Source organism: Equus caballus, chromosome 17 (genome assembly GCF_041296265.1).
Source record: "Equus caballus isolate H_3958 breed thoroughbred chromosome 17, TB-T2T, whole genome shotgun sequence".
In the NCBI taxonomy this organism is placed as follows: Eukaryota; Metazoa; Chordata; class Mammalia; order Perissodactyla; family Equidae; genus Equus; species Equus caballus.
This window is the reverse complement of record NC_091700.1, coordinates 17,047,509-17,075,217: the sequence shown is the minus strand read 5'-3', so window position 1 is coordinate 17,075,217 and position 27,709 is coordinate 17,047,509. Positions and strand designations below refer to the sequence as shown.

The 27,709-nt window shown below is 53.9% G+C and overlaps 2 protein-coding genes across 2 annotated transcripts; both read left to right on the top strand.

The window, feature by feature from the left end:
• The first annotated feature begins 17,082 nt into the window (after nucleotides 1-17,082).
• Nucleotides 17,083-19,528, top strand: LOC138918609 (ral guanine nucleotide dissociation stimulator-like). The gene is made up of 3 exons (XM_070240551.1): nucleotides 17,083-17,301; nucleotides 18,171-18,364; nucleotides 18,966-19,528. The coding sequence occupies exons 1-3, from the start codon at nucleotides 17,083-17,085 to the stop codon at nucleotides 19,075-19,077; spliced, it is 525 nt and encodes a 174-aa protein (XP_070096652.1). The 3' UTR covers nucleotides 19,078-19,528.
• A 4,104-nt stretch (nucleotides 19,529-23,632) lies between these two features.
• Nucleotides 23,633-25,805, top strand: LOC138918333 (ral guanine nucleotide dissociation stimulator-like). Its single transcript, XM_070239389.1, has 5 exons — nucleotides 23,633-23,756; nucleotides 24,343-24,375; nucleotides 24,749-24,870; nucleotides 25,076-25,167; nucleotides 25,502-25,805. Exons 1-5 carry the CDS (start codon nucleotides 23,658-23,660, stop codon nucleotides 25,561-25,563), a joined length of 408 nt encoding a protein of 135 aa, XP_070095490.1. The 5' UTR covers nucleotides 23,633-23,657; the 3' UTR covers nucleotides 25,564-25,805.
• Nucleotides 25,806-27,709: the final 1,904 nt, after the last annotated feature.

Below are 27,709 nucleotides of genomic sequence, written 5' to 3'. Positions count from 1 at the left end.
AGCTTAGGGCCAGTCTTCCTCAGCAAAAAGAAGAGGATTGGCAGCCGTTAGCTCAGGGCTAATCTTCCTCAAAAAAAAAATTTACTTATTAATGACAGAGGGAACAATTACCTCCACACTGGAGGACCTGGCAGACACTACCCTAACCAAGAGGTCAAGGTCAACGTTACCAGTGATGAGAGAAGCCGACTTTGGGTGACTCCTGATAGGATGCACAAGGACAGACACAGTGTCACTGCTGTGAGATCCCAAACCCGCACAGCATGGAGCTAATCACGCGAAAACATCAGACGAACTGAAAGCAGAGACAATATACAAAGCAACCGTCTACACACGTTAAAAAAATCAAGATCATGAAAAACAAAGACAGGCTGAGGAATCGTTCCAGGGTGGAAGGAAAAGAGAGATGTGACGCCTGAAGGCAGTGCGAGGTCCTGGTTTGGGTGGTGGGTCGGGGGAAAGTAACACAGAGGATGCTGTTGGGACACATGGCAAAGTTTGAATATCATCTGAGTTTGACCACCATAGAGAAAGCCCTTGATCCTAGCATCTTAGGAGATCACACTGAAGTAATTGCGGGTGAAGGGCATGAGGTCTGCAGTCTATGCAGGGATGGCTCAGGAGGCAACTTCCCAGACATGTACATACGATGCATCACTATGTATAACCAGAACATATTATATATAACATAACTTAAAAACATTTTTTTTAGGAAGACTAGCCCTGAGCTAACATCTGCCACCAATCCTCCCCTTTTTGCTGAGGAAGACTGGCCCTGAGCTAGCATCTGTGCCCATCTTCCTCTACTTTATACGTGGGACACCTACCACAGCATGGCTTGCCAAGTGGTGCCATGTCCACACCCGGGATCCGAACCGGTGAACCCTGGGCCACCGAAGCGGAACATGCGAACTTAACTGCTGCACCACTGGGCCAGGCCTATATATAACTTATAATGTGTAATATATAATATATTATTATACCATGCATATTACAAAGAGTGAGGGAGAAAACAAAGGTCATAAAATGTTAACAACGGGTGACTCTAGGTGAAGGCTATAAGAATGTTATTTTTTTAATGCTTGTAAATTTTCTGTAGGTTTGAAATTATTTCAGGATAGAACATTTAAAGGTAACGTGTGCACACAGCAGAGGTTCCAGCTGCTCACACGGCACGCGCAGGGAGGCAGGGGCCCCACCACCCAGGCCCCAGGCCCTTGTCCACTCACGGAGGCAGCCTCATCAACCCGCTCATGGGCAATCTTGGCATCTTTTCCAAAATACGCATAGTTCTGTATCCTGCCCTTTTTGTGTAACATCATCTCATGAGCATTTTCCTGTGTTACAAAAATTTCCTCAAAAATACCACTTTTAATGGCTCTCTAGCAGCCTGCCCAAGGTTTCTTTGGGTATTCCCCTCTGTCAGAATGTGTATATTTTTCTGCCTTTTCACCACTGTGAATAATGCTGCAGTGAACAACTTTAAATGCTCATCTCTGCTGCAGCTCTGACCAATCTCTTCAGGAAGATTCTGAGGAGGGAGACCCGGGGGAGTCTTCTAAAGGCATTCTGCAGGTCCCGCCACGCGTGGCCAGGGTTCCAGAATGCTCTGCCGGCGGGAGCGCCGCAGTGCAGGGCGCCTGCTCGGCAGCTCCCGGCACGCTCGGAGCTATTAGAAATCATTCAAACATTTGCCAGTTCAAGACGTCCCTCATGGCTCTCGTTGTCTGCTTTGATTACGGATATTCCCAGCTTTGTTTTTCCCTTTGGTGCAATGTCTGTTTGCCTCCTTTGCCCATTGTTCTCAGTCTGTCCCTGTGTTTTCCTTGTCAGTTTGTGGTGGCTGTGAGGACCCACAGGGGCCCATGCTCATGAAGAGCTGCCGCAGCAGAGAGGCAGCATCCAGCTTGTGCGGGCAAGGGCGCCACAGCACCGCCTGGGTCAAGGTCTGGTTCTGCTGCCTGCTGGCTCTGCCGCCCTGGCTGGGCTGCTCACCCTCAGCGTGCCTCAATTTCCCCTCTGTGAAAGGGGTTGTTGTGAGGGTTTCGGGAGCTCCTGCATGTGAAGTACTCAGACTGTGTCCTGCACACACCAAACACTCCATGAAACTTGCCATTATTTGTACATGAAAGAATTGAGCCCTTCGTCCCTTTTGCTGCCAGTGGCTACCTTCCCCTGTCTGGAAGCTCTGCGATGTGGCTAACCCCGCAGGCTCCCCAGGGAGCCGGGCGGGGAGCCGAGGCTAGTGTTCACTGAGTGCTGTCTTGGAAACAATGTCTACCACTTGAAAACGTTCTCAGAGCCGTAAAGATAGGCCTGGTTGGCCCCAAACCAAAACCCAAATTAGACCCAAGGAAGATGTCACAACTTCCTTTGAGAGATGGCTCCCAGCGATGCCTCCCAGCGTCCCAGGCTTGGGTGGGAGTGTCTTGCTTGAGGGCTAATCCAATTTCTTCCTGCTCTCCTAGCTTCTCCCCAGTCTCCTTGGGTGGAGGTGGCAGGGACTTTACCCCCAAAGAAAGCCCTCCCAGGGTTTGGCAGGTTCGATTCACCTTGGTGCCAGGTGAGGCCCTGAGAGGGCAAGACTGGGGCCTCTCAGCTTCAGCCCACGCCCTGCTTTCATTCCCTTCTTGTGACTCAACAGGGGAGGGACCCTGGTGCCACTCACCCCATCTTCTCAACCTGCCCCTCATCTCTGGATTCCTGGGGCTTCCTCTGCTCTGTATGGAGGAGCTGGGGCAACCTGAGCCAGAAGTGGGCGTCAGGTTGGGGTGGCTTGAAGAGGCCACAACTGCCTGGCATTGGCCTCCTGGCCTCTGGAGAACAGGCTGAGCTTGCAGCCGCATCTCAGCCCAACCTCTGTGCTGCATCACCTGACCTCCAGGGTGACCCCCTTGTGGGCATGTAGGCAACTCCACCCACTGCTCCATACACACCTCTGCCGCCCCTGCTTGAGAATCAGCTAGCTGTGTGATGTTTTAGAAACTTTTCCCGTGTTTGGAAAACATGCAGAGAAGGGCACCACACCACCACACCGTCACAGGAGAAAGCATTTCTTACACCACTGCTCTGTGCAGAGCAGGGGTCCGGACGCTGAGGCCCCAGCCCCCCAGAGAGGACGCCAACAGAATGCCGTCAGCCTCAGCACCCAGCCTGTAAAACCACATGCCTCAGGCCTTCTGGGTGACAGTGCCCAGAGCTCAGGCCTGGCGTTGCCGCCGTGGACAGAACTGTCCAACTCCTGGCTGAGCTGGAAGAAGACCTCCCTCAGCTGGAGGCAGCCTGGCCCTGCGGGGACTTGGCTCCCAGGAAGCACTGCCCATCAGGCTGCAGAGGGACAGAGGAGGACACCGCGCCCTCGCAGAGCTTGGAGCAGGGCTCAGAACGCGCGGGAAGGGATCTGGCATCCAGGCAAAACTGGTGCTTATGTCCACGCAAACGATGCCACCACATTCTACAACCACTGTAAACAAGCGCTCCGCACAGCAGCCTGGACAGAGTGTGCTGTGTTCACACCAGGAGACACCACGCAGCAAAGAAAAAGAGCAAATCCTCCCTCATGCGGCAACTTGGACGAATGTCACAAAGTGGGACAAGAGCATGCAGACACACAAAGAGTGCCAACTGCATGACTCCATTTACACGCAGGTCGCAAACAGGTCAAACTAATCAATGGTGATGGAATCAGGGTAGTGGCTTCCTGGGGGGTTGTTGGCTGGGAGGAGGCGTGAGGGAGCCTTCCGGGCTGCTGGGAATGTTTTAGATTCTCATCTGGGCTGTGGCTACTGCGGGGTACACGTTTGTAAAAAGGCAACACGTTGTACCCTAAGTTTGTGCACTTTGCTGTAAATTATACCTCAATTAAAAAAGGAGAGAAAGGAGGAAGGTGAGACCTGTGAGAATCCGTTGCTGCCGATCCTTGAGCGTTGATTCATTCGGTCCTCCCAGAGCCCAACGAGGTTCAAATTGGAACTCTCTCTGCCAGTGAAACAGATTGCCGGCTCACCCCGGGGCAGAATTTGGGGGCAGAGTTCCTGAGTCAGGAGGTCTGGGGCAGGACCCGGGAATTTGCGTTTCTAACACTTCTGTCGATCAGTCTATCCACAGGCAGCACCAAGGCTGCTGGCGCAGGCAGGGTGCTCTGAGAACCAACTGCTGGTCTGTGCCTCAGAACAGAAGGCAGGAAGGGGGACACGCTACCGTGGTACCATGGGATCTCTCCAAATTGGGAAGGACCCAGGCAAATTCAGGAGGAGTTTCCCTTGAAGGATTAATAAGATCCGAATATGCCAAGTGAGCAGGAGCTGGGGGGTCCAGGGAGGGAAGACAGAGCTAGCCGAGGCAAGGAGGCAGCCGAGTGAGCAGACAGCGTCCAGTGCCCGGGTGCAGAGTGGTGAAGAGGACATTGGGTTTCTGCTTGTGGGGGTTTCTTTTGAGTGATAAAGCCTGAAACTAGGAGGAAGCTGACGACTCCTCTGGAAACATCCACGTACACACCCACTGGGGGTTTACGTTTCAGTCAGAAGGTATAGCAAGTCACCTGTGGTTGTTTACCTGTGACAACCTATCCATGGCCCGTGAAGGGGACACTGGAGCCTGGTCACAACACGTGCTGTTTCACTGGTTGGGTACCAGATGAAAGCATGCATGTGCACTGAGGGGTCACGTGGGGTGACAGCCTGGACGAAGAGGACCCTAGCAGTGCCCTGTAACCTGTGGGAGCTGGGCAGGTGGGCTGAGGCCGAGGGCAGCTGTAGGTAATGTGGGGAGCAGATTTGGGGGCAGCTGGGGTAGGGATGTGGGGGCCTGCACCTGCTGGTAGGTGGGAGGATGAGCTCATTATAAAGGGCTGCCCAGGACCACCTTCCTCCAGGTGTACCAGCTTCTCTCACAGGCTTCCCCGGAATGTTGTCTTTTCAACTTAGTCTTAGAGCTCTCATCCTGAGACACTATATTCATAACTCATTAAAAGTCACGTGTAGAATTAACATGTCATCCAGTAATTCCACTGCTGGGCATACACATAGATTCTCCAAACAACCAAAAGCAGGGATTCAAACAGATATTTGTACCCTTGTGTTCACAGCAGCATTATCCCAATAGCCAAAAGGTAGAAATCACCCAAGCGTCATCGACAGGTGAGTGGATAGACAAAATGTGACATGTGCCTACAATGGAACGTTATTCAGCCTTCAAAAGGGAACACCTACACCTGCAACAACGTGGGTGAACCTTGAGGACATCATGCTGAGTGAAACGAGCCAGACGCAAGGAGACAAACTCTGTGGGATTCCACATATATGAGGTCCCTGGAATAGGTAAATTCATAGGGACAGAAAGTGGAAGGGTGGCTGCCAGGGGCCGGGAGATGGGGGATGGGGAGTTAGTGTTCACTGGGTACAGAGTTTCAGTTTGAAAAGATGAAAAATTTCTGGAGACAGATGGTGGTGATAGTTGTACAATAATGTGAACGTACTTAATGCCACTGAACTATACACTTAAAATGGTTAAAATGGTCAATTTTACATTATACATATTTTATCAATAGAAAAAGTCATCATACCCAAAGGGAGTTCCTCCATCTGCTTCCCCCACCCCCAACTAACCTCCCCTGCTGAGGTGGGGGCCTGCGGCCTGATCCGATCTTTCTCCAGCCGCTATTTGTTGGACAATGTCCTGTTCTGAACAAAGAGATGGGATCCCCATATTCAGGGTCCAGGTGCGTGGAACAGCAGTGGCGTGAGCAGAGGGAAGTCCATTTCTCCCGCACGCAGCCTGCAGGTAGGCAGTGCAGGGCTGGCGCGGCGACTCTGCTCCTCGCAGTCATGCAGGGACCCGGGCTCCTCTCTGGCCCTCCCTATTTCTCTCACCCACGTGGCTCAAGGTGTTTTACCACCACATCCTGTCCTCAGCAGTGGAGGGAAGAATGAGCATGTTTCCTTCCTTTAAGACACTGTCCCTGGGTCTCTGTATTAGAAGGGGAGCGCGACTGCTGCTTGCTGTGTTGTCTGTCCCCTGCATCCCCCAACAAGATGCCAGCTGCACCCATCTCGCCGTGGAGGTGGGCTGCTCAGATCACCTTTCCAGAGAAGCTGACAGCCTCCAGCTGCAGTGCCTTCGGGAACTTCGGCTATGACAGGCTTTGCCCTGGAGCACCCAGCAGACTGGCCGAGGCTCCCTGCCCACCTCCTGCCCACCTCCTCTGTGGGCTGGCGCCTCTCCATGCTTGCTCATGCTCCCTGTCCACTTATTACAGACATTTTCCAACACATTTCTTGCACGTGTAACTCTGTCTTGTTGCTGGCTTCCCGAAGGACCCAAACTGACACCTTTGCTCAAGGTCGCATCCCCAGCACATAGGAGAGTGCTGAGCACACAGTAGGCACTCAATAAAATCTCCCAAGTGACCCAAGAAAATGCAGTAGGAACTCAATAAATGTGTGTTGACCTGAGCAGACTGCAAAGCAGCCAGGACCCAGCCATCTTCCTTCATCTGAGTGGAGTTCCTCTGTCACATTAGCTGGGGCCCTTTGCCAATGAAAACAGGAATGGAAAGTTAGAAACAGATTGGCTCCAGCCACCGGGCCCCCTTCCTGCCACCTGCAAGGCAGGGTCATCCTGAGCCCCAGAGGGCCCAGAGGGAAACATCTGCTCCTGGCCATGCAAACCACCCTGGTATGGGCACCTCGAGAGTCCCGGTCCCAGGAGCCGGGGACAATAAGGATGCTGCCAGGGCTGCCTCCCTGGGACGAGGGCCCAGGGCAGAGAAGGTCCCCCTGGCTTCCTAGCCACAAAGCCGATTGGACTGGATGGGGTTTGTTGGTGGTGACCCTTTTTTCCCTACAGTAGCTCCCCCGTGGACATATTTTCGAGGCCCCTCATGCCACCTACTTCCCCTGCTGCTGGCAGGAGCAAGGAGAACAGCCTCCTAATGGCCTGTGTGTTTATCAGAGGGCCACAGAGTCTGTTGCAGGAGCTTACCTCACGTCTTCTCTGGTCTCCTGGTCTGTGAGAGCTGTGGTGGCATGTGACGAGCTTGGTCTGTAGGTGACGCGCCGCACGAGGCTCAGTAACGGGCAGTGGAGGGGCCAGTGAGGAGCTGCAAGTGGCTCAGGCCACAGGGACAGACAGAAGGAAGTTTGGTCTGAGAAGGCAAGAAGGAGGCACCAGCAGCTATAGATGGTTCCAGGTCATTCCAGAATCATCTGGATGACTGGATGATTCCCTTCCGGTAGAAATGAGGACCTTGTTGGCTCTCTTCTCACCTTTGCTCCCTGGGGTCGCCTCTCTAGAAGGCATCGTCTCAGCCCAGATTCCGGGGTGGAGCACTGAGTGCAGAGCCCCAGGAAGGGACTGTGCAGGTGGGCACCCTGCTCAGGGGCTGGCAGGGCCCTGGCCCCTGGAAGGTGAGGTGGTGATCACCCCGTCATAGCTGACATCCCATTTACAGAGAATCTCGGTGGAGGGAGTGGGAGGGGAGCCTGGGTTTCCTGGTGATGTAGACGGCCGGGCAGGTGAAGGGGCGGCGTGGTGAAAGACTGTGGAAGGCAGCTGCAGAGCCTTGAAGACAGAGCATGGCATCCCTGGGGGCCTGCCGTGAAGGCTGAACAGCTGCAGCTGCTCCCCTGGCATGGCCAGCGTGTGGCTGATCCACGGGGTGGTAGCTGTGGGCCCTCACGGCCCTCCACATCGCGGTCAGTACCCACAGGCAGTGAGGGCGCCCGGAGCCTGGTCAGGGAGGTTCAGACAGGCGCCCCTGGAGTCCTGGGCTCTCTGAGCTGGAAGGGGCAGTCCCTCTCCCTGACAGAGGACAGAGGCCCCCTTACCTGGAGGCCAGAGGTCATGCCAGGCCTCCCAGGCCTTGTGTAAGCATCGTCCTCCTCACCTCGGCTGGTCTCCCCCCGCTCTTCTAGAATAATGACCAGGGTCAGATCCCAGCACAATGCCAGACAGAAATCCTGCAAACAGATTAAACCCAGAGAACACAAACCATCAGGACCCAGGGAAACGGGGCGAGTGGACCCACAAGGACTGGCACAGGCTAGGTGGTGATGAGGGTTGGTGACACGGCTGTGCTGGCCCAGGCTCCCTACTGAGGTCCTGGCCCACAGAGGGTGGTCTTCAGTGAGCTAGGTGGAGGTGCAGCATGGCTGGTCAGTGTGCAGAGAGGGTCAGCTGTCCTCTGGAGACCAGAGCTGACACAGTGGAGCTGGGCCCCTCGAGTCAGCGGAGGCGACTGCAACCCCAGTGGTGGGGACAGGCAGCTCCAGCCACTGAGGCAGGGACAGCTTCTCCAACTAGCTCGCTGGCCACAGGCAGGACCACAGCCCAGGAGTGGGGAGTCACATCCTGCCACCGGGGACCTCGCTGCCCGTGGCTCCCTGCGGCTGTTTGGGTGATGGTGCTGAGAGGCGGGTGGTCCACATGCCAGTCAGCAGGCGTGAGGGATGGAGGCCCAGGGCCTGGGGGGCCACCACTCAACTCACAGCCCCACAGAGCTTCCGCCTCCCCGTCTTTACCTGGTCCCCCTGCCTCTGGGATCACCTTCCAGGAGCTACAGCCTCCCTCAGACTCCGCCTCGAAGAGTCAGAGGCAAACACACTTCGTTAAACTTATTGCTAAGTCACTACCCGCACAACACACATTTCTCTCTAATTCAGAGTGGCTGGTGCCAGGAGTCATCACTGCATCCTCGGCTGTGCCCGGGATGCTGCAGACCCTTCACCGAGCTCTCCCACAGGGCTGGGATGAGGCCCCAAAATCCTCCCCACAGGCAGCAGATGGCCACCCCAACATGACCTGGCTTGGCAAAAAACAAGGGAGCCTGAACACGGGGGAAAAGTGCGGAATTAGCACGGAGCATGAGGACAAAGTCACAGACACCTGGGGAGATAGCACATCCTCAGAGAGGGCTTAAGAGGTCAGACGATTTGGGCCCTTCAGAAAATGCCTCAAACCAAGTCTCAGGGCAGCGTCCTGCAAACAGCGCTGTCCCCCCTTTTTGGGGTGAAGATGGGGCTGTTCCAGCACCAGGCCCTCACCGTGGGTTCTTGTCTGTAGCTGCATCCCGTCTCCCCACAGCTCGGAGGCTAAAACCACACACGCCAATCATCACTGAGTGTCACAGCCGGGCTCCCACTGGGGTCAGGGTGACCGGTCTCCGCGGGGCTCTCCCCGGGGTTGGGTGGGCGGCCGCAGCTGGCTCTTCTCACTCTTGCAGGCTTGGCTTGCGGCTGGTGGTGGCAGGATGACATGGGGAGGAAGGAGTGGCCCATAATTAGGTAACGTGAATGATAATAGAGTTCCCTATGGGACCACTGCACTTCTTGAGGATTGATCCTCTGACACTCCTGCTGAGGCCCTTAGTCACCTAAGGACTCCTTTTGGTAAAGGCCAGGAGGAGCAGGAGTCCCTTTTCTTCAGAGCTGAACCCCTGCAGTCTCTCATTTCTCTATCAAGCAGTTTGTTCAGACTTTACAGACGCAATTCTTTCCAATTTTAAAGCCAAATTAAAAAGGTCAGCCTTCCCCATTCACTCCAAAGTTCCTCAAGGCTGCTCTGGCCTAGCAAATTCCTCCTAGGTTCCTCTTACCGAGGGTATGTACCGGTACCCCTTAAGACACCTAGTCTTAAGACCTTAATGAGCTCATGTAAGCTCTTGGACTGTCAACATAAAATAAGGAGGTCTGGGTTTCAGGAGAATTCACCAGGGTCACCTGAAGAATGCAGTGATCCAGGGGGGCTCAATGGGCCCCTATTGGTACCAAATGCTGGTTCAGTGTAGATTTCAAGTGGTCTCCCTTGGGTTTCTTTGACATCCTGCCACTACTATGCCAGGAAATGTTGACGAAAATAATCCGTAACCAATCTATAAATGAAAATTTTGGTGAGTTTATTCTGAGCTAAAATGTGAGGACCATGGTTCAGGGCCTTTCTTCCCAGTGGAAGGAAGGGCACCAAAGAAGTGGGGTGTACAGAGCGGTTATATACCCCCAAACAGGATGTTTCACATGTGATTGAAATGTCCCTTTTACAATGGTCACGAGACTGCTCTGTCGGCACAGCGATTGATGGACACAGCAGGTAGGTCTGCTGTCTCGGTGGACACAGCAGAGTGGCAGGTCTGTTGTTTTGAGCTGAGTGGTCACAGGTGAGCTGGGTGGTCAAAGATGAGCACAACAATCAGCTCCTAGCCTAAGGAAAGATGCTTATCCTTAAGGAAACGCCAGTGTTGGGGGAAGTTGCACCTTTATCTTAAGGGCATTTGTTCTTGCCATAGGAAATATTTAAAGCAGATATGCAATGCATGCTTGATGACCATGTCAGGCCCCTGTGGAGAAAGAAAGTCAGGCCAATTAGGTTTACACCAAATGGCTTCCTCATATACTCCAATACATCCTATTGCTCGCCATTTCCATTTGTCAGGCCACATGTGGCTATTGAGTACTTGAAGGGTGGCATTGTCATTGGTTTTTATGGGTACTGATTTTTAATGTTACTGAGGTACTAGACTTTTAATTTTATTTAATTAGAATTAATTTTAATGTAAAAAGGCATTTGCCACTCCATATTGGACAACACATCTCTAAGAAGTGACCTGGAGAGAGGTTGCACAAGTAGGGGGACCTGCAACCCTCCCCTGGTGCCCAATGAGTGCTCTGTGTCTCTACCCCCTAGAGTAGATGGCGTAGTTGGCAATAACAGGAACAGATGATTGAAAGTTATAAATGATTTGATGCAAGCCATTCCATACTTGGGATTGGTAATCAGAGAAGACATCCTGAAGGAAATTCCACTGTAGGTGAATCCTGGCATATGACTATGAGACACATGGTAAAGGAGAAAGGGATGAATGTGTTTCTAGACAGGGAAGAAATCATTTGAGAGGGAATTTACAAATTTACCCATGGCCTTGCCAAGTGATGACCCGTGCTCCCCCTCGCCATCATAAGATGGCCTGGTGCAATTTCAGTCCTCTGTGCCCAGAGGTATAAATTTGATTTAATTTGTTACACTCTTGTAATGTGATCATGGCCTTGGATTATGTAGCAAAGTGTCCTAATTTTTCAGATATGCAAACTGAAATGGGGTGAAATATCAGGATGTCTACTTGACTTTAATATTTCATTGAAAATATGGGAGAAAGCATGGGTGGCAGGTCTGAATAATTTACACATTGGATGAAATATGGTTTTAACTGGATGAAGTTTACATTGTTAAATCAGGTCATGGGTGTTTCCAATATTGTTCTCCTTTTCTACCTGTTTCAAAAATTTTATTTAAAAAAGTAAAACACATTCATATGTATTCTCCATTTTATTGACTTCCAGGGTACTTTGCCAACAGAAGTGATGCCTTGACTGAGAATGCGAGTGAGTCTCAAGGAAGTCCTAGCCCAGGTGGGGCTTGTGCTTCATATCTCGATGCTGTGCCTCATCAAAGGGCGCCTTGCACACAGGGTCTTGGCTGATGATGAAAGCTGGCCAGACCATGTCAAGGACTGCTGAGCACAGTGGGCAACAGCAGGAGCCCTGGGGGAATAGCAGGAGGTGGCTCAGCCCAACATTTGTCTCCCCAGACCTCCCCTTCTGTGCCATCGTCCTCATCTGCTTGGCAGGACTCCTGGTGCTCATCACATGCCTGAACTGCTGTCTCCTAGTAAGCAGGGAAGTGGCGCTTGTCTTCTTACTATTGGGTTGTAAGAGCCCTTTGGATATTATAAACATATGTGCTTTGCTAAGGATCTGTTGTGCAGATAGTGTCTCCCATCGGCCAGCTGGTGTTCATAGCTCCTTTAGAGCTTGAACCAGTTGTGAAATTGTCATCTGCCCAACTCTGAGTGACTGACTCCCCTGTCCCACATGTTTCCATCAACCCAAAGGATCATGTTCAAAAATAAATAATTCAGAAACGTATTAACCCACACAAATCCCTGATGGCCGGATTTTGGTCAAACACTCATACAACAGATACCCATTCCTCAAGATCGGAAGTGATGCCACATCACCGTGTTCTCAGCTTAATTTCTCTTCCCCTATTCTGCCATTCCTGCAATCTGTGGTCTGTGATCTCAGTAATTCCCTTGGAGCCGTCCAAAATTTCTTACTGCTCATCATATGTGTCTTGTAAAATTTCAACCCCAGAAGATCCTGATTATCAGCCAGGCCTTAGCTGCTGCCAATCTTATGATCTTATGACAAAACAGGATTTTTTTGGTACCAGTGTAAATGCAAAATCAGCTGCATCAACTGGGAAGCATCCCTAATGCCTGGAAATTCTAATTTCTTTTATGGATTGGCATATTTACGCCTTGATTTTCCACAAAGCCTGTTTTCAATGTTCCCCACATTTCTTTTTCCTTCATACATATTCAGGGTCCCTTAACTTGCCTGATATTTCACAGAGAAATTGCTGTCTCTTCTCCTTCCCTTTTGACATGAACCAGTAAGAAAAGGTCATCTACCTTATGTGTTTCTGTGGCCTCACCTGCAAACACCTCCTCAGAAAACCCCATGCTCCATCTGCTCTCACCATTCTATGGGTTGTTCCCTTGTAAGGCCACACTGACTCCTTTCTTACTAGACCAATAGGGGCTTTTCATCATTCATCTGACATGATCATTCAGTGGGACACTTTGATAAGCTTGGAGCTCCTTAGATACGTGAATCTTATGTTACCTCTGTGAGCATTATAGTATCTCAACACAGATACTGCAGATGAGAAAATATACAACTGACAAATGAAGACTGTGCTCTGAATGGATTTGTAGATCCCGATTAAAACGAAAAAGAATGTGAACTATTTCATTGTTAATTTTTATATAGATTGCATGGACAAATGGTAATAGCTTGGTTATAATGGGTTTAAATATACTATTAAAATTAGTTTCACCTGTTTATTTTTACTTTTTAAAATGTGGCTACTAGAAAAAATTAAATTCCATAAGACAGATTGAGAAATTCTACTGTTGTACAGCACTGTTCAAGCCATGAGAATAAAGCCCAGAGAACGTGGTTATGGACAATTTTTCCAAGGAAAGGAGTCGATCTGAATGCATGGCAAGATGCAGAAAACAGTCTCATACACACATACACACACAAACACACACACACACACATAGAAAACAAGACCAACGTCATCATAGAGTTGCACTACTCTTCTCAAGTGGCAAGAGGTTGCAGTCCTACATTGTCCTAAGTGGACGAACCTCAGGAAAGCAGCCAGGAGTCAAGAGAATTTACCAATCAGGAAGATCTAACACCAGAGAGTAAAGATCAGGATCTTTCGAGAGGTTCCCAGCGGTGGATTCTGTTAGTGATTCAATACATTAGGGAGAACTTTGTAAGAAGCGTTGTTACAGAACTCACCTTTCCTTTCCTATGTAAAAATATACAAGTTTTGTAAAGAATAATAGCTCCTGCCAAACAATGAAAAGATGCTAGAACACGAATATCACTCTTGTAAATCACTCCTGGATTAGTGAGCCAGTCAGGGAACAGATGAACGTGGATTGAGCTGGACCTCATTAGGCTGATTCTGACTTGAAGACCATCCTATGGATCGTCTTGTGCCAGGACCTCTGAAACATGCTGCCCCCGCCACTCTTTCGCCACCAAGGTCCACCAACCAGACAAGTCCTTGCTGAAAAATGCCCTGGCTGGGCCCCTTCTGACCGCACCTGGAGGACTCTCCCCAAATCCCACTCCTTCACGGTGCTCTTCCACCTGCCACCGGCCAGGGAGACATTCCCTCCAAGGCTCACACTGTGTGTGCCCAGCTCTGGGGATGGCACTTCTCCCTCAAGTGAAGAAAAGGATCAGAGTGAAGAGCCTGTGGGCTGCAGCCATTAGGACAAGGCCTGGGGTTTGCTGCCAGAGAGAAGAGAACCTGTAGTGGGTGTGGGTCCCAGGGTTCAAGAAGCCCCCGTGATTCCTGGATAGAATCGCAGAAGATGATGCAGGACAGAGGAGGGATGCTTGGGTGTGATTGTGCTTGGGAATGTCCATAGGGAGGTGGATGTGCCATTGGTAATGCCTTCAACAGTGTTGTTCATTCATCGATTCATCCTGTCTCAGGGAGTGCTGTCTATCTCCTTCCAGCCCCTAGTCTCCCGTCTGGAGCAAACAGATAGCGTCAGAAGAACATTTGCATTTCATTCATAATGTATGTGTACAGGGCATGCAATGTGCTGGATGTTGCAAGCGTTTTGAATCATTAACTCCTTTAATACTCTCCGTATTCTCACAAATTAGGTACGCTTATCATTCTTGCCGACAACAGATGAAGAAAGTGAGGCACCGATGAGGTGAATAACTTGCCCTCTACCAATATCAAGGAAGTGATTGAGCTGGAATTTGAACATAAGTTGTGGCTCCATATTCTCTGCTCTTAACCATGTTCTTTGCTCCCTATGACTTCACACCATGAAGACGTTGGCTCAGTGTATCCATTTTCTTGTTATACCCAGTAGCCCCACTCTTTGATCTCTGTCTGAAAAAGATGCTATTTGCATCAAAACTCTTGCACATACACAACCAAAATGACTTCTCCCCACATCCCATGTCCTGGAAAATACATGGAGAACATTTCAAAACATTTCTTGCCCAGGCTGGGAGTGCTTCTGGGAAATCCCACTGTTCCTCTAAGAAGCCAAGGGCAGACTGGGAGCTGGGTCTGAGGGGAAAGGTGAGCTCAGGAGTTCCCATGGGATTACAAAGCAGATGGGAGGCCTCAGCAGGAACTGACTTCAGGATCTGGTGGTGTTTCAAGATGGGTGCTAATTTTCTGGCTTTGGGTGTAGGGGCTGGTGCCGCATTCCAGGGAGAGGCCAGTCTCCCTGTGTTCTTGGGGAAACCAGACCCTTGAAAGCAAGGGAATGAGAATTTCCTTTCACAATGGACTTGGGAGGGGAAACATTCAGCCCAGAAGAGACAGTCATGATCCTGAGGAAACCAGAAGAAGCTGCCTCCTCGCCCACCAAGCAGAAAGCCCTCCTTCATGGACTCACTTTATCCAGATGAGACCAAGAAGGAGGACATCATGAGATGCCCTTGCAGGTGGGAGACCTGTGACAGTGGAGCCTGTGCCTGGGAGGCTCTGAAAGGCCTCACAGAGGTGACATTTGCTGTGAGCAGAGTGACAGATGAGAGGCACGCCGGCCTGTGTCTGGGAACAGTTTGAGAGTCAGGGAGAAGGCAACGCTGGTGCAGAGACTCACAGGAAGAAGTGAGTGTGACCAGAGAAGGGCGGAGGGTGGGGGTGTGGCGAGAAGGAGCCTGAGAAGGGAGTGGAGGGCAGATGGGGGCACGGCAGGGCCATGTGGTGGGAACTGGTAGGCTGTGCTTTTTGCCATCGCTCTCTGACGACATTGCTCCAAGAGATTGCACCCAAAAAGTACAAATCCTTAACATCTCACAAATTCTGTGTGCCAGGAAGAGGGCACGGCTCGGCTGGGTGCTTCTGCATCAAGGTCTCTCTGAAGCAGGGCCTGTGTCTCTATTGGGGCTCGACTTGGGGAGGGTTTGGTCCCAAGTTCAGTCACATGCGTGTTGATGGGTTTTGTTTGAACTGAAAATCTGAGATCCTGCGTGTCTGTTGGCCGATCATTCCCTCCATTCTCTCCTATGGAGCCTCTTCATAGGACAACTGAAAACATGCACACTTGCTCCCCCAGTTCCAGAGAATTAAGAGGCAGAGAGAGAGACAGAAAGATGGAAACAGGAGGAGGGAAAGAGGGAGGGGGCTGGAGAAAATGGGTTAGAAGAAAGGGCCAGGCTTTTTATTCTTAACCCTGGGTTGCGTGCCATCCCATCACCTTGGCTGCATTCTGTTCAGAAGCCAGTTCCTGAGCACTGTGTGTACCACAAGGACGCGCACAGCAGAAGACAGTGAGCACCAGGAGCCATGGTGGAGGCTGCCCACCACATAGGCCGACACGAGGCACTTGGGTCTGATTCTGTCAAACAGGAGACCGTGCAAGGTTTCATGCCAGTGAATGGAAGTATCTGAATTTCCCCTAATTTCCACCTCTTAAAGGTGCAGACCTGGAAATGAGGCCCAGAGGGGCAGTGACTTTCTCAAGGTCACACAGCTGGAACCCAGTCCTGTTTTGAGGGGTACTCCACACTACATCCCACCCCTTCTTGTCATTCTTTCATCTCTAAGTGTGTGCATCAGACACATGGAAACAGGAGTTGTCGCTATTGTCTCTTCTACACTTGAGGATGTCCCAAGGGAGATATTTCTGGCCTCGTCCCCATCGTGCAGGTTGGGTGATTGAGGAGGCCCTGGGAGGCCCATTGGCATTTCCAGGAGACAGAGCTTGTAGGAAAAAAGAGGTCAGAACTCAGCTGCATGTCCTCAAGCTGGAACCCTGGTTCCGTCTCAAGGTCCTGTGTTGGGATCTGTGCTGGCTATTTGTGTACAGTTCTGGAGGTGACATGGGCAAGGAGGGTGAGCAGTCAAGATCCCAGAGAGGTTTTCGGTGGGTGTGATTGAAGAAGGCGCCCAGGTAAGGGAAACTTGAGCAAGTGACCTCACTTCCTTGGAGACAGACCCCAACAGAACTTAGCACACTGGTCTCCAGGCGCCCACATTCTAGACATAGCATCCTATCGAGCCCACTTGAGTGGTGACACTGAAGACAAGAGGATGTTCTCCTGCTGTCTCCCGAGTTGTGGAGGCTCTGGCTTCAGGAAAGCCAAGAAAAAGAGCCTTTTCAGTCACTATAGACACTGGCTTTGCCCTCACCAGCACCGCCTCTGTCCAATTGGTAGGAGGAGCACTCAGGTAACACAGGGAAAGCCAACAGGGTTAGGCCACAACTGGATGCCACCCGCACAACAATTTGAGCCTCCTTGTGTGTCGGAGGGGAGTGAGAGAGGGACGGCGGTGCTGAGCGGGGACCCACCCTGGGCAGGAGCCATTTGCTCGGTGTTGGAAGCCTGGCAGTGTGTCGTGTTCCCCAGCCTAGGTAGTGGCTAGCAGGTCGGGAGAGTGGGTGCTGGGAACCAAGCTCCTCTACCCATAGGTTAGTCCCGAGCCCTCCAGGTGTCATCTCATTCCCTCCCTGGCTAGAGGTCTATGCAGATGCTGCTCGGTACCTCACCTGTGCTGGGGTTTCCTCCTGTGGCCAAGTCGAGGCAGGCCCCTCAGACCTCCCGGCCCGGCTCTCGGGCACTGTCTTTGCAGAGCTGCACGCAGGAGGGGGTGGAAGAGCTGACGGATGGCTTCGGGTACTCCATCTCCCTGGACAGGGACCAGCTGCACCGCGCCACCATCAATAACCAGGGCTGCTCTGAGGTGAGAGTGGGCACGGAGGGGTCTTCCCACCCAGGCCCCTGAGATGACCAGGGCAGGCCCAGAATCCAACCTCAAACTGCCGTTCTCCTGGGACCCTAACAGGGCTGTCCCCCATGAGTGTCCCACAGTCCCATTCCCAAAGGAATCTGGACTTCCGCTCCTCCCCACCAGCTGCATAGGAGGGTAGGAGGGCACTCTTTGCATTTTCCTAGGAAGATTAGAGAAAACGTTGATGTCGTTGTCACTTCCCAATAGGCCCTGAGTATCTTTGAATTTTGCCTTTTTTGGAAAATGAAACCTCGATAACAAGGGTCTCCAAACTCCCTTTAATGTAAAAGAAATAACCATCAGCGTGTTTGAAAGTCAAAGGGATTCTCAGAACGTGTCACTGCCCTGTACACTGTTTCCAGACCTGGGAGGGGTGAGGTGGCCGCATAACATTTCCCTCCGGGTCAGGGTCCGATGAAGCCTCAGGCAGTTAGAGGGGATGTCCCTCAGCCCTCACTTTGGGCGGTTCTCAGTTCTGAGCCACAGGACCTAGAGAAGCCACTTGGCATGCCAAAGCCTCTGTTCTCCTCTCTAGAGAGGGGTGTCTGTTGGGTGTTCACTGGGCTGGTGCTCTTCACAGAGGGAGCTCTGTTGTCCCTCAGCGAGCAAATGGCCTTGAGGGAGATCAATGTGGAGTCCTTCGCAGGACGAAAGTCAGATTGTACTTTGAGAGCGCAGAACTTTGCTGAGTTGGGACCCCTGTCTCTCCTGTCGCAGATGTCTGGGAGGGGCTAGGAGTTCCTGGGTCAGCTGCAGACCCCGATGACGCTGGTGGTTCGCAGTGGTGACCCTGACTCTGTGTCCCTCCTCGTCCCACCCAGAGTGAAGATGAGTCCACTCTGTCTGTCACTGAGGCCTGCAGGATGCGTGCCCTCCAGGCAGGCATGATGCAGAGGCTCTCAGAGACTGTGCTGCCAGCCTTCCCCAGCAGAGTCCTCTGCAGCGTCATCACCTCCCTCTGCAGCTACTCAGGCTCCAGCACAGCCCACCAGGTGCTGGACCAGCTGTTTCCCAGGTGACTGCCCGCCTCCTCCTCAGCACAGTGGTGACTCTGCCCACTGCCAGCTGTGTGTCTTGCCTTGGGAATGTCACCACATCTCTCTGAGCCTGAGTTGGCTCCTCTGAAACGTGGGGTGGGAGAGGATGAACTTGCTAGGCTTCTCCCAGGGATGAATGGGATCAGCCCTCCAGGTGCTGCCCTGGTGCCCGGCTCTGCAGAGAGGGTGGTGGGCCATGCTGTGGTTGCTGGTGGTGATTATTTCTCTGTCCCCCACGGAAAGTAGTCTTCCTCTCCCTTCACTGGCTTGTGGCTTTTTGAGTTTGGAAAAGCACCTGGAGAGCACCCTGTCAAGGAGTTTGAGATGCCATCCAGCTGGGCCTGGTGCTTGTCCTTGGTGTAGCCAATTAGGGATCTCTAGGGCCACAGAGGGGCCACAGGCCCACTCAGACACCCGGGGTGGTTCTGGTTGGAGGTCATTCAACAATGTCTATGAAGGACCTACTCTGAGCAGGACTTCTGGACACACTAAGTGTCACTCAGTGACTGAAGCAGACAGCCTCCCTGGCCCTCCCCTCTAATCTGAGAGTCACACAGTCACACTTGACATCATTCACAGGTCCCATCTACCCTCCATCCCGGGCGATGCCCTCATCCCCTTTGGGACACACGGAGGCAGCTTGGCCCATTGCGTGCGGGATGCTGGAGGACAGGACCACCTCCCAAAGTGAGTGGTCTTTGGGTCGAGAAGGACGGCCTCCTGTCTCTAGCAAACAGGGTGCGGGGAGAGGATGGAGGCTGTGGCCGGGTCAGGCCTGGGAGAACCCTGCATCTCACCCATCTTGTGATTCCCATGGGAGGGCTGAGTTCTGGTGGCTTCCACTCCGGCAGGACTGGACTCAAAGAGAGCTGTGCATGGGTCCCAGGCCCCTTGAGAATTGGAAGGGAGGCTGGGCTGCGTTGTCCCCTAGAGACCCACTCCCAGCAGAGTCCCAGCCCCTCCTGCCTCCCTTTCTCCACATCCACACCTTGTGAGCACCACCGCCAGGTCCATAGTAGGAGGTGTGTGAGCAAGCTGCTCCCAAATCTGCTGGAGTCTTCATTCCAGTGGCCCACATTCATGCAGGGCTTGGGTGGGCTGTGTCCAGACCCTTGGGGAGGAGAGTATCGGTGGGAACAAGAGACTCTCACAGACTCTGTGTTCAGCCTGCTGGATGAGCAGACCTGCCACAGCCAGGACAGCCAGCCAGGGCTCAGGGCTGGGATGGGGCCCTCCTCTGGAGGGGGAGGGTCTGGCACAGGGGCGCAGATGCTAACAAGAGTGCCTTGGGAGGGCGGTGTTTAAGGAAAGGCCAGGCCACTGACTCTCTGGCCCATCTGCCTCCACGCAGTGCTATCTATTTCCTGCTGGGAACCTGGCTGGGCCAAGGGCAGGATTGCAGGGAGCCCCTGCGGTTTCCCTCTTGGACCCTGCAGCTGGCCACTCTGAACGTCAGCTCTGGTGGCTCCCACGCGGAGGGCCATGCCTACCTTCTGCCAGGCCACCTGGAGCATCTCAAGGCCATTGAGGCCGAACGGAGAGGTGAGGGGACTGGAGTCTGGGAAGACTGTCTGTGTTGAGGTTCATGGGCTAGCGTTCCCTTAGAGGCAGTGGAGCCCTTCCTATCTTTGGAAAGGCACAGAAACCGTCAGGTGTGTGGGTGAAACTTTCTCTTTATCCTGCTCCAGAGCCAGTTCCAAAGCTCCTGCCACTTCCAGAGCCAGAGCCAGTGCCATCCCCCGGGCTGGAGCCAGCTGCACCTCCAGTCTCACCACGTGTGGTAGAGCTGGAGCCAGCAGCCCCTGAGTCGGCCACTCCAGGACCAGAGCAAGGGCCATCATTAAAGGCAGCTTCAGAGCCCAGCTGCCCCTGGGCCGTGACCACCGAGGACCAGCTGCGGGAGGAGAAGCCGAACATCTTGGACTTCCCTCCCCAGCTGGTGGCAGAGCAGCTGACGAGGATGGCTGCGGTGAGCAGAGGAGCTCACTTGGTGGGTGGCCCCTGCCTTCCCGGTGCCATGAGCCGCCCCACACCTGCCATTCCCTGCTAGGGATTCCGATGATCTGGGTCCAAATCCCTGCTCCCTCCCTTATCAACACTGTGACCTGGGCAGCTTTCTTTCTCCCCAAGCCTTCGCTGTCCCCTAGCGAACAGGGGACGGTAGAGACGGACACTCAGCACCTGCTGTACAGGGTGGCTGTGCCGATGAATGAGGTGGGAGAGAGTGGAAGGTGGGCAGAGTCTGGCCCTTTGGTGGGGGATGGGCACTCACTGAAGTGCTGCCAGGTCCTTGGGTGGATCCCCCATCTGCGCAGGTGGCCCGGACAGCCTCAGCACTTATCAGGAAGGTGATGTGTATTGACTCCAGTGGAGACAGTCAAACAAAGCTGGGGGTTGTCCCTGCCTCGGGGGGAATGTGCATGGGAATGGGGAGTGGGACATGAGGGGCACTGGGATGGGTGGATGATGGCCCTTCTGGTGGGCATGTGTGGGCTGCCTTCTGGAGCTTGGAGGAAGTGAGACAGGGCTGGGAGCAAATGTCCCCTCCCTTCCCCACAGTCCTGAGTCCGGGGTCATCCTGGACTGGGTGCATTCAGTGGACACAGACAAAACCCAGGGACTCCCACAAGCCTCAGGCCACATGCTCTGCTTCCTGAGCTCCAGTTCTGATCTCACCCTGCCTGGGCCTATGGGGGACTGTGGACGCCGAGCTGGGCTGCGGCAGGACCGGGTGACACTCCGAATCTTCTGCAGGAGCTGTTCAAGACGTTGGTGCCCGCCCACTGCCTCGGCTCCATCTGGTCCGAGCGCGACAACAGGGAACGAGAGTACCTGGCACCCACCGTCCGTGACACTGTGATGCACGACAACGCCGTGGCCAATTGCATCCTCGTCACCTGCCTTGGGGACGCGAGCATGACAGCGCAGGACAGGGCCAGGGTGGTTGAGGTGTGGATCAGGGTGGCTGAGGTAAGCCTTGGCACGCCCCGTCTGGATGCGTGAGAATTGCCTCTTGTTTCTCAGCTCTCAGGATTGAAGTCTGGGGTCTTAGTCCCTGGACTGTCCCTTGACCCTCATGCCAGGGCCACGTTGACCTTGACTTGAGGTCCCAGTGGGGACAAGCTCACTTCCTCCCTTGTGCTGAGCTACAAATCCTTGTGCCTGGCAGTGTTACTCGTCGGGTGGCAGGTGTGCCCTCCCTGGCTTCCCTGGACATGTGTCTCCTCCAGGACAGGGGAAGTCCATGAGGGGACAGAAACCAGAGGCAGCAGAGCTTCAGCTCCCCCTCACGGCTCCATCTCTTCGCTTCCCCAGGAGTGCCGAGGCCTCGGGAACTTCTGTTCCCTCCACACAATCCTTTCTGCCCTGCAGAGCCCTGCCATTGCCCGTCTCCAAGACACCTGGGGACAAGTTTCCAGGTGGGTAGTGGGTGGTCTGCTCTCCAGCCAAGCACCATGAGGGTGAGGTGGCCCAGGCAGCCTGATTTGGGCCGGCATGTCCCCCAAAGTCAGCTGAGACCACCTGGGAGACAGCGAACGCCGGGCACAGGGACTGACCTGGGTGCTGGGTCTCTGAGTCTCTCAGCGCCCTTAGGCCAGCAGTTCCGTCCCAGGGATTCATTTCCTTCCAGACCAGATCCTGGCTTGAGCCCAGGTGGAGATTGTCAGGTGTTTCCTTTGCAGCAACAGAAGCCTCTATGCAGCTGAAACCAACACTGTTCCAAAGAGATCTGTTTGGGACATCTGGGAATGGAGGCCCCAAGGGACAAGAGGAGAGGCCCCTCCGCAGTCCCATGGGGACCTTAGAGCTCAGAACACCCCAGCGAAATCCCTCATCCAGGCCCCAGGCAGTTTGGATCTGCTGGGTTCTCAAACAAATGGGACTTGCCATCAAGCATCCCACAGTTTTTCTTTCTTTCTTTCCCCACCCCGCAGGGAGAGTTCTCGAACCTGGAAGAAGTGGGTCAGGAGAGAGAAACGCGTGAGCAGGGAGCTGCTGGTGCAGGTAACCTGGAGGCTGGAGATCTGGAAGGAGGCCAGAAGGAGGGGGGAGGGGAGCATCCCGAGGGGATCCTAGGAGGTGAGACTATGGCAAGGCTCGGCCCAGGCTGGGGGTCAGAGAGCCCCGTGAGGGTGGGGCAGGCCGGGGCCACTCGGCCAGGTCCCCCAAGACACCCTGCCCTCCCCCTCCCTGTCTGTTCAGCTGGGGTCTGGACGCACCCCTGGAGTCCAGAGGTCGGGGCCTTGGTCAGATTTGGAGCCAGGGCTGGGATGAAGGCAGCGGGGACAGGGCCTGTAGCTGGCACGGGGAGCAGCCTCTCCCAGTGGGTCCTTGAGCCAGTCGCTGCCCCTCTGGGGGCCTCCGTCTCCTCCTCTGGGAAGTGGAGGGAAATGATCAGCGGTGCAGGCCTCCCAGCGGGGTGCTACCATCCAAGGGAGGACAGGAACGGGAGGAGATTGGTGCCGGCTCCTCCTCGAGAGGTGAGGGCAGAGCAGTGATGACACGCAGATGACTCTGAGTCCTCAGGAGACTCCTGGAAGCAGGTGACGTTCTCCTCACACTTTTCAGCTGAGGAAAGAGGGCCAGGGAGGCCTGGGCAGGCCCAAGGTCACACAGGACTGAGTCCTGGAGCTGGGACTGGTCTAGAATCAGAGCACCCTGGAGGTGGGAGCAGCAGAGGCAGCAGGGGACCGGAGCCGATGGCCAGGGTCTGAGATCAGGGGCCTTGGGGGACATGCGGAGGGGAGTATGGGCGCACTGACCCTGTCCTCGGCCCCGACAGGAGGCCACCTCCGTGTTAAAGACTGCAGAGAGGGCCCGCCAGGGAGCCCAGGAGAGGCAGCGGCAGCAGGTGAGGGTGACTGTGGGGGAGGGGCCCAGGAGTCAGAGGAGAGGGGGCTCCCCCTCCCAGCTGGAGACCTCCCTCAGGAGAGGGGCCTTCCTCCTCAGGCGAATCTGCTGTGGCTGCCAAGCATGACGGGCCTGCAGTGGCAGTGAGCAGGAGGAGGCCTGGAAGGGCTGGCAGCAGGGCAGATTTGGGGTGGGGAAGGGCAGGGGCCACTGCCCCTGGGAGGGGCCAACAGCCAGCCCTGGGACTTGACTGATGGAGTTTGGTGTTCCTGGAGGGGAGCGGGGGAGGGAATTGTGTGTGTTGGGGTATCCCGAGGATCCTAGGCTGCTCTGTGTGGGAGCGTGGGGTGGGCAGGAGGCTGGGCTGAGGGGTTTCAGGGGAAGGTTCATGGGGGCACCTGAGAGCGGGAGCTCATCACCATGCCCATCCCGATGGCGGCACAGGGTGTCATCCCCTCCCTGGTGACGATCTTCCGTTCCCTGGAGCTGCTGGACGCTACGATGGAGGATTATGTGGAGGTGAGTGAGCCTGGAGGTGGGTCCGGGGGCTCAGGCTCCTGAGGGTGGGGAGGAGAGAGTCCTGTCCTGAGCCCTGAGCTCTCTGCATTTGGCAAAGGTCCTCTCAGCAGGGCCTCCAGCCTCGTGTGGGAGTTGGGGTGTCAGGCCCATCTCCCCAGTGGGTGATGCAGGCTCTGCATAAGCCACCGTCCAGGTTCCCTGGGCTGCTGAGGCTCAGAGCTGCCTGACTGTGTGGCCGCAGGAGGTGGTGTCTGAGCTGGACTCAGCCTCTCCCTCTGACCCTGCCAGTGAGGGAAGAGAAGTCGGGCCCCTCCCAGTCAGGAAGCACATCAGAGGCTGAGCTGTCCCTTCCTGCCTGAGGCCTGAGTCTCCCCACGTGTCATCAGAGAGGGTTGGGTCACAAGGTCTGTTGCCTCAGTTGCTCTGCGCCCCCTGCTCTGGAGCCCAGAGACTGGCCCAGGTCCAAGTCCGGGCTCTGGATGGGCCTGCCCACTGGCAGTAGTGCAACATTGCAAGAGGTGTGGACGGGGGCTAGTGCTGGCCCAAGGGGGCTGTTTCTCATGGACTGCGGCTGTCTGCTTTCCAGGGCAATGTGCTCAACTGTCGGAAATGGAATGAGGTAAGCGGCTGCGGCCTCCCGGTGGGGAGGGTGGGGGTTGGAAATCAGAGACCCCCCGTCAGTGGGCAGGACCCCCTCTGGCCCAATCCCCAGGGTGGAACCTTTATTTGCACAGTTCGATATACAGAGCTAGGGATCCTATGGCATTGGCGGGTGGGGGAAGGGCTGGCATCAAAGACTCCTTCCTGGAGGAGGAGCTATTTTGGGCCAAGTGTGAGAGCAGGCAAGCCCTGACTGGAATCTCAGGGAGGGAGGGTTCCCAAGTGGGCAAAGGCCCCAGACTGGCCCCTTGCCCCCTTCCTCACCCCCTCCACGAGCCCTGCAGGGTCCCCCACTCAGGCCCTGTGGGCATCCTGTGCTTGCTCTGTCCTAGCAATTCAAACTGATGGACGAGATCGAGCTGCTCCAGGAGGCTGCAAATCTGTACACCGTGCAGCCCGACGAGCACTTTGGGGCCTGGTTCCAGGCCGTGGAGCCCCTGAGCAAGGAGGAGAGGTGAGTCGGGTCAGGAGTTGGGGGAGGGCAGGGCAGCCTCTCTCTGCTGACCAGCTCCAGAGCCCATGGCCGTTGCTCCATGGTCAGCCCCTGATCTGATTGCATGGCGACCCCTGCGGCCCTTCGACCCCAGCTGCTGGCAGGCTCCAGGATGCACATGTGATGTGTGGCTCCTGAGAGCTCCCAGCTCCGCTCTGTCCTGTAGCTACAGCCTGTCCTGCCAGCTGGAGCCCCGATACCACTGGGTCAGAAAGATTCGACTCTTCTTCAAAGGCAAGAAGAACCGCTCAGGCCAGAGTGAGTGTCCAGACCGGCAGTGGCTGAAACCATGGGCTCAGGAAACATTCAGGCTGAGCGTGGGCCTGGGGAGGCAGACAGCTGGCCCTGGGTTCCAGCTCCACTGCTGAGCAGTCCCGTCCTGGGCGATTGCACTCACGTTTCTGGGACTGGTTTCCTCCTCTGTGAAGTGGGTGACGCTAAATATCAGCCCCTGTGTCAGGGACAGATGGGGTGCTCTTGGCTGACTGAGCACTGAGCACAGGGCTGGAGCACAGAGCGCAGTGGGGGCCGGGATGGGGTGTGCACTGTGGTTCCAGGGCAGGCCGCTCAGGAAATGCCTCTCTTTCTCCAGACACCAGACCCCCAACCAAGGGCCCAGTGGTGGTGGTCGATGACCCTCCTGAGACCAGCTGAGCTACAGCGGGGACACAGCGTTGACACTCAGGGTGCACAGGGCCACCTCCCCTGATTCTGATGAGGAGAACTTTGTGATCCGTTTCTTGGGGTTCCCTGTTGGCCACGAGGGAAGGCACCAACCCCTCTTCCCCCTCCCCCCTTTTGCCCAGCACCTATTTCCCTATTTGGCGGGGCCATATTTTGTTGTCAATGGTAAATGCTCCGTTTGAGTATTATATTAAATTGTTGCTTCTTTCTAATCCTGGGAGTGGAGGTGTGAGTCTTTCGCTCGCAGCGCTCATGGAAACCAGATCCAGAAACTCACATTCCTCCTCGAATTTAGAAATCTCCCAGAGTGAGCGGCTCAGTTTATGTGGAGAAGGGAGAAGTGCCAGTCCCCTCCCTGGCTACTGAAGGACGTGCCCAAGTGCCCCTCCCGCCGAGGACAGGATCATTGCAGTGTGGTTCACCCTGTCCAGGAGCAGAGATGGCCCCTCCGACCTCTTGGGACTAAGCGGTTGGAGGTGTTTTCTCAGGCAGAGCCACAACCACTAAGCTGGGCGTGTCTGTCAAACTAGCACGTGCCTGTCCCTAGCACACGTCCTGCCCAGGACAGTGGCTGCCTTTCGACACTCTGCCAGAAGAGGGAACATTTTCCCGGTTTCTCTTGCACACAGATTAGGACCTTGTTTTCTGATTCAGTCTCCGCAATGGCTTCAGCTCTAAGTGGGGAAAATACCGTCAAAAGCTCAAAACGTGCACATAGAGAGGACGAGGCCAGAGGAAGGTCCTGTGGACATGGACCATGGGCAGGCAGGACTCTTCCTTCTCGGGCCCACTAGGGGCTCCCTGTTCACCTCTGACCTAGACTGGATCCCCCTGGGCTTCTGGTCCCTGACTCCGAATACCATTTCCTGCTTGTTGCCTATCCAATGGGAAAGCTGTGGGATGCAGCTTTTAGGGCCTCAGCCAGGTCTCCCTCCATAAACCTAGTGCTCCCAACAATCTGTTCCAGAAAATATAACCAGAGTCAACACTTTCCAACTCATCTTATGAGCCCAGCAGTACCCTAAAAGCAAAACTAGAGTTTAAAAGTAGGGAAAACTTGAGAACAGCAAGTCTCAGAAATGAGCTGTTACTGTCTTCTACAAATATTAGAAAACTGAAGCCAACAATGTAAAACAATCATACACCAGGACAAAGAGGAAATTTATTCAGGTATGCAAGGTTGTATCAGCATTCCAAAATCAAATCAATGTGATCCACCCTGTCACAGGCTAAAGGAGAAATTTATACATATCTGTCAGTTGATATGGGGGGGCAAGTCATCAAATAGTACATATTAGATATGTCAGGTTCTTTTTCTATCAATTGCACCTCATTAAAGCTCTTACAAAAATGAACATAGATATAGATATAGAATTTACACTTTCACAAACTTTTAGAAAATGGAACAGAGACCTAAATGTAATGCAAAACAATACAACTTCTAAAAAGATTATGCAACAAACTCTAAGTGGACTCGAATCTGGAATTATGTTATTAAGATACAAACTGAAAATGTAATCTATGAAAAAAAACTGATGTTAGACTTTATTTATTATTTTGGTAAGGAAGGTTGACCCTGAGCTAACATCTGTGCCGATTTTCCTCTATTTGGCCTGTGGGATGCTGTCACGGCATGGCTTGACAAGCTGTGTGTAGGTCTACACCCAGGATCCGAACCTGTGAACCCCAGGCTGCCGAAGTGGAGTGCGTGAACTTCACCACTGTGCCAGTGGGCTGGCCCCAAGCTAGACTTTATTAAATTAAAAACTCCTGCTTTGTGGAAGGCAAAATCGATCAGTCAAAGGACAAATTACAGACTGGCAGACGATATTCGCAAAACAGATATATGATAAAGAAAATATGTCCAAGATATATGTAAAGAATTCTTAAAAGTCAACCACAACAGGGGGCTGGCCCCGTGGCTGAGTGGTTACGTTCGCGCGCTCTGCTGCAGGCATCCCAGTGTTTCGTTGGTTCGAATCCTGGGTGCAGACATGGCACTGCTCATCAAGCCACGCTGAGGCAGTGTCCCACGTGCCACAACTAGAAGAACCCACAATGAGAAATATGCAACTATGTGCTGGGGGGCTTTGGGGAGAAAAAGGAAAAAATAAAA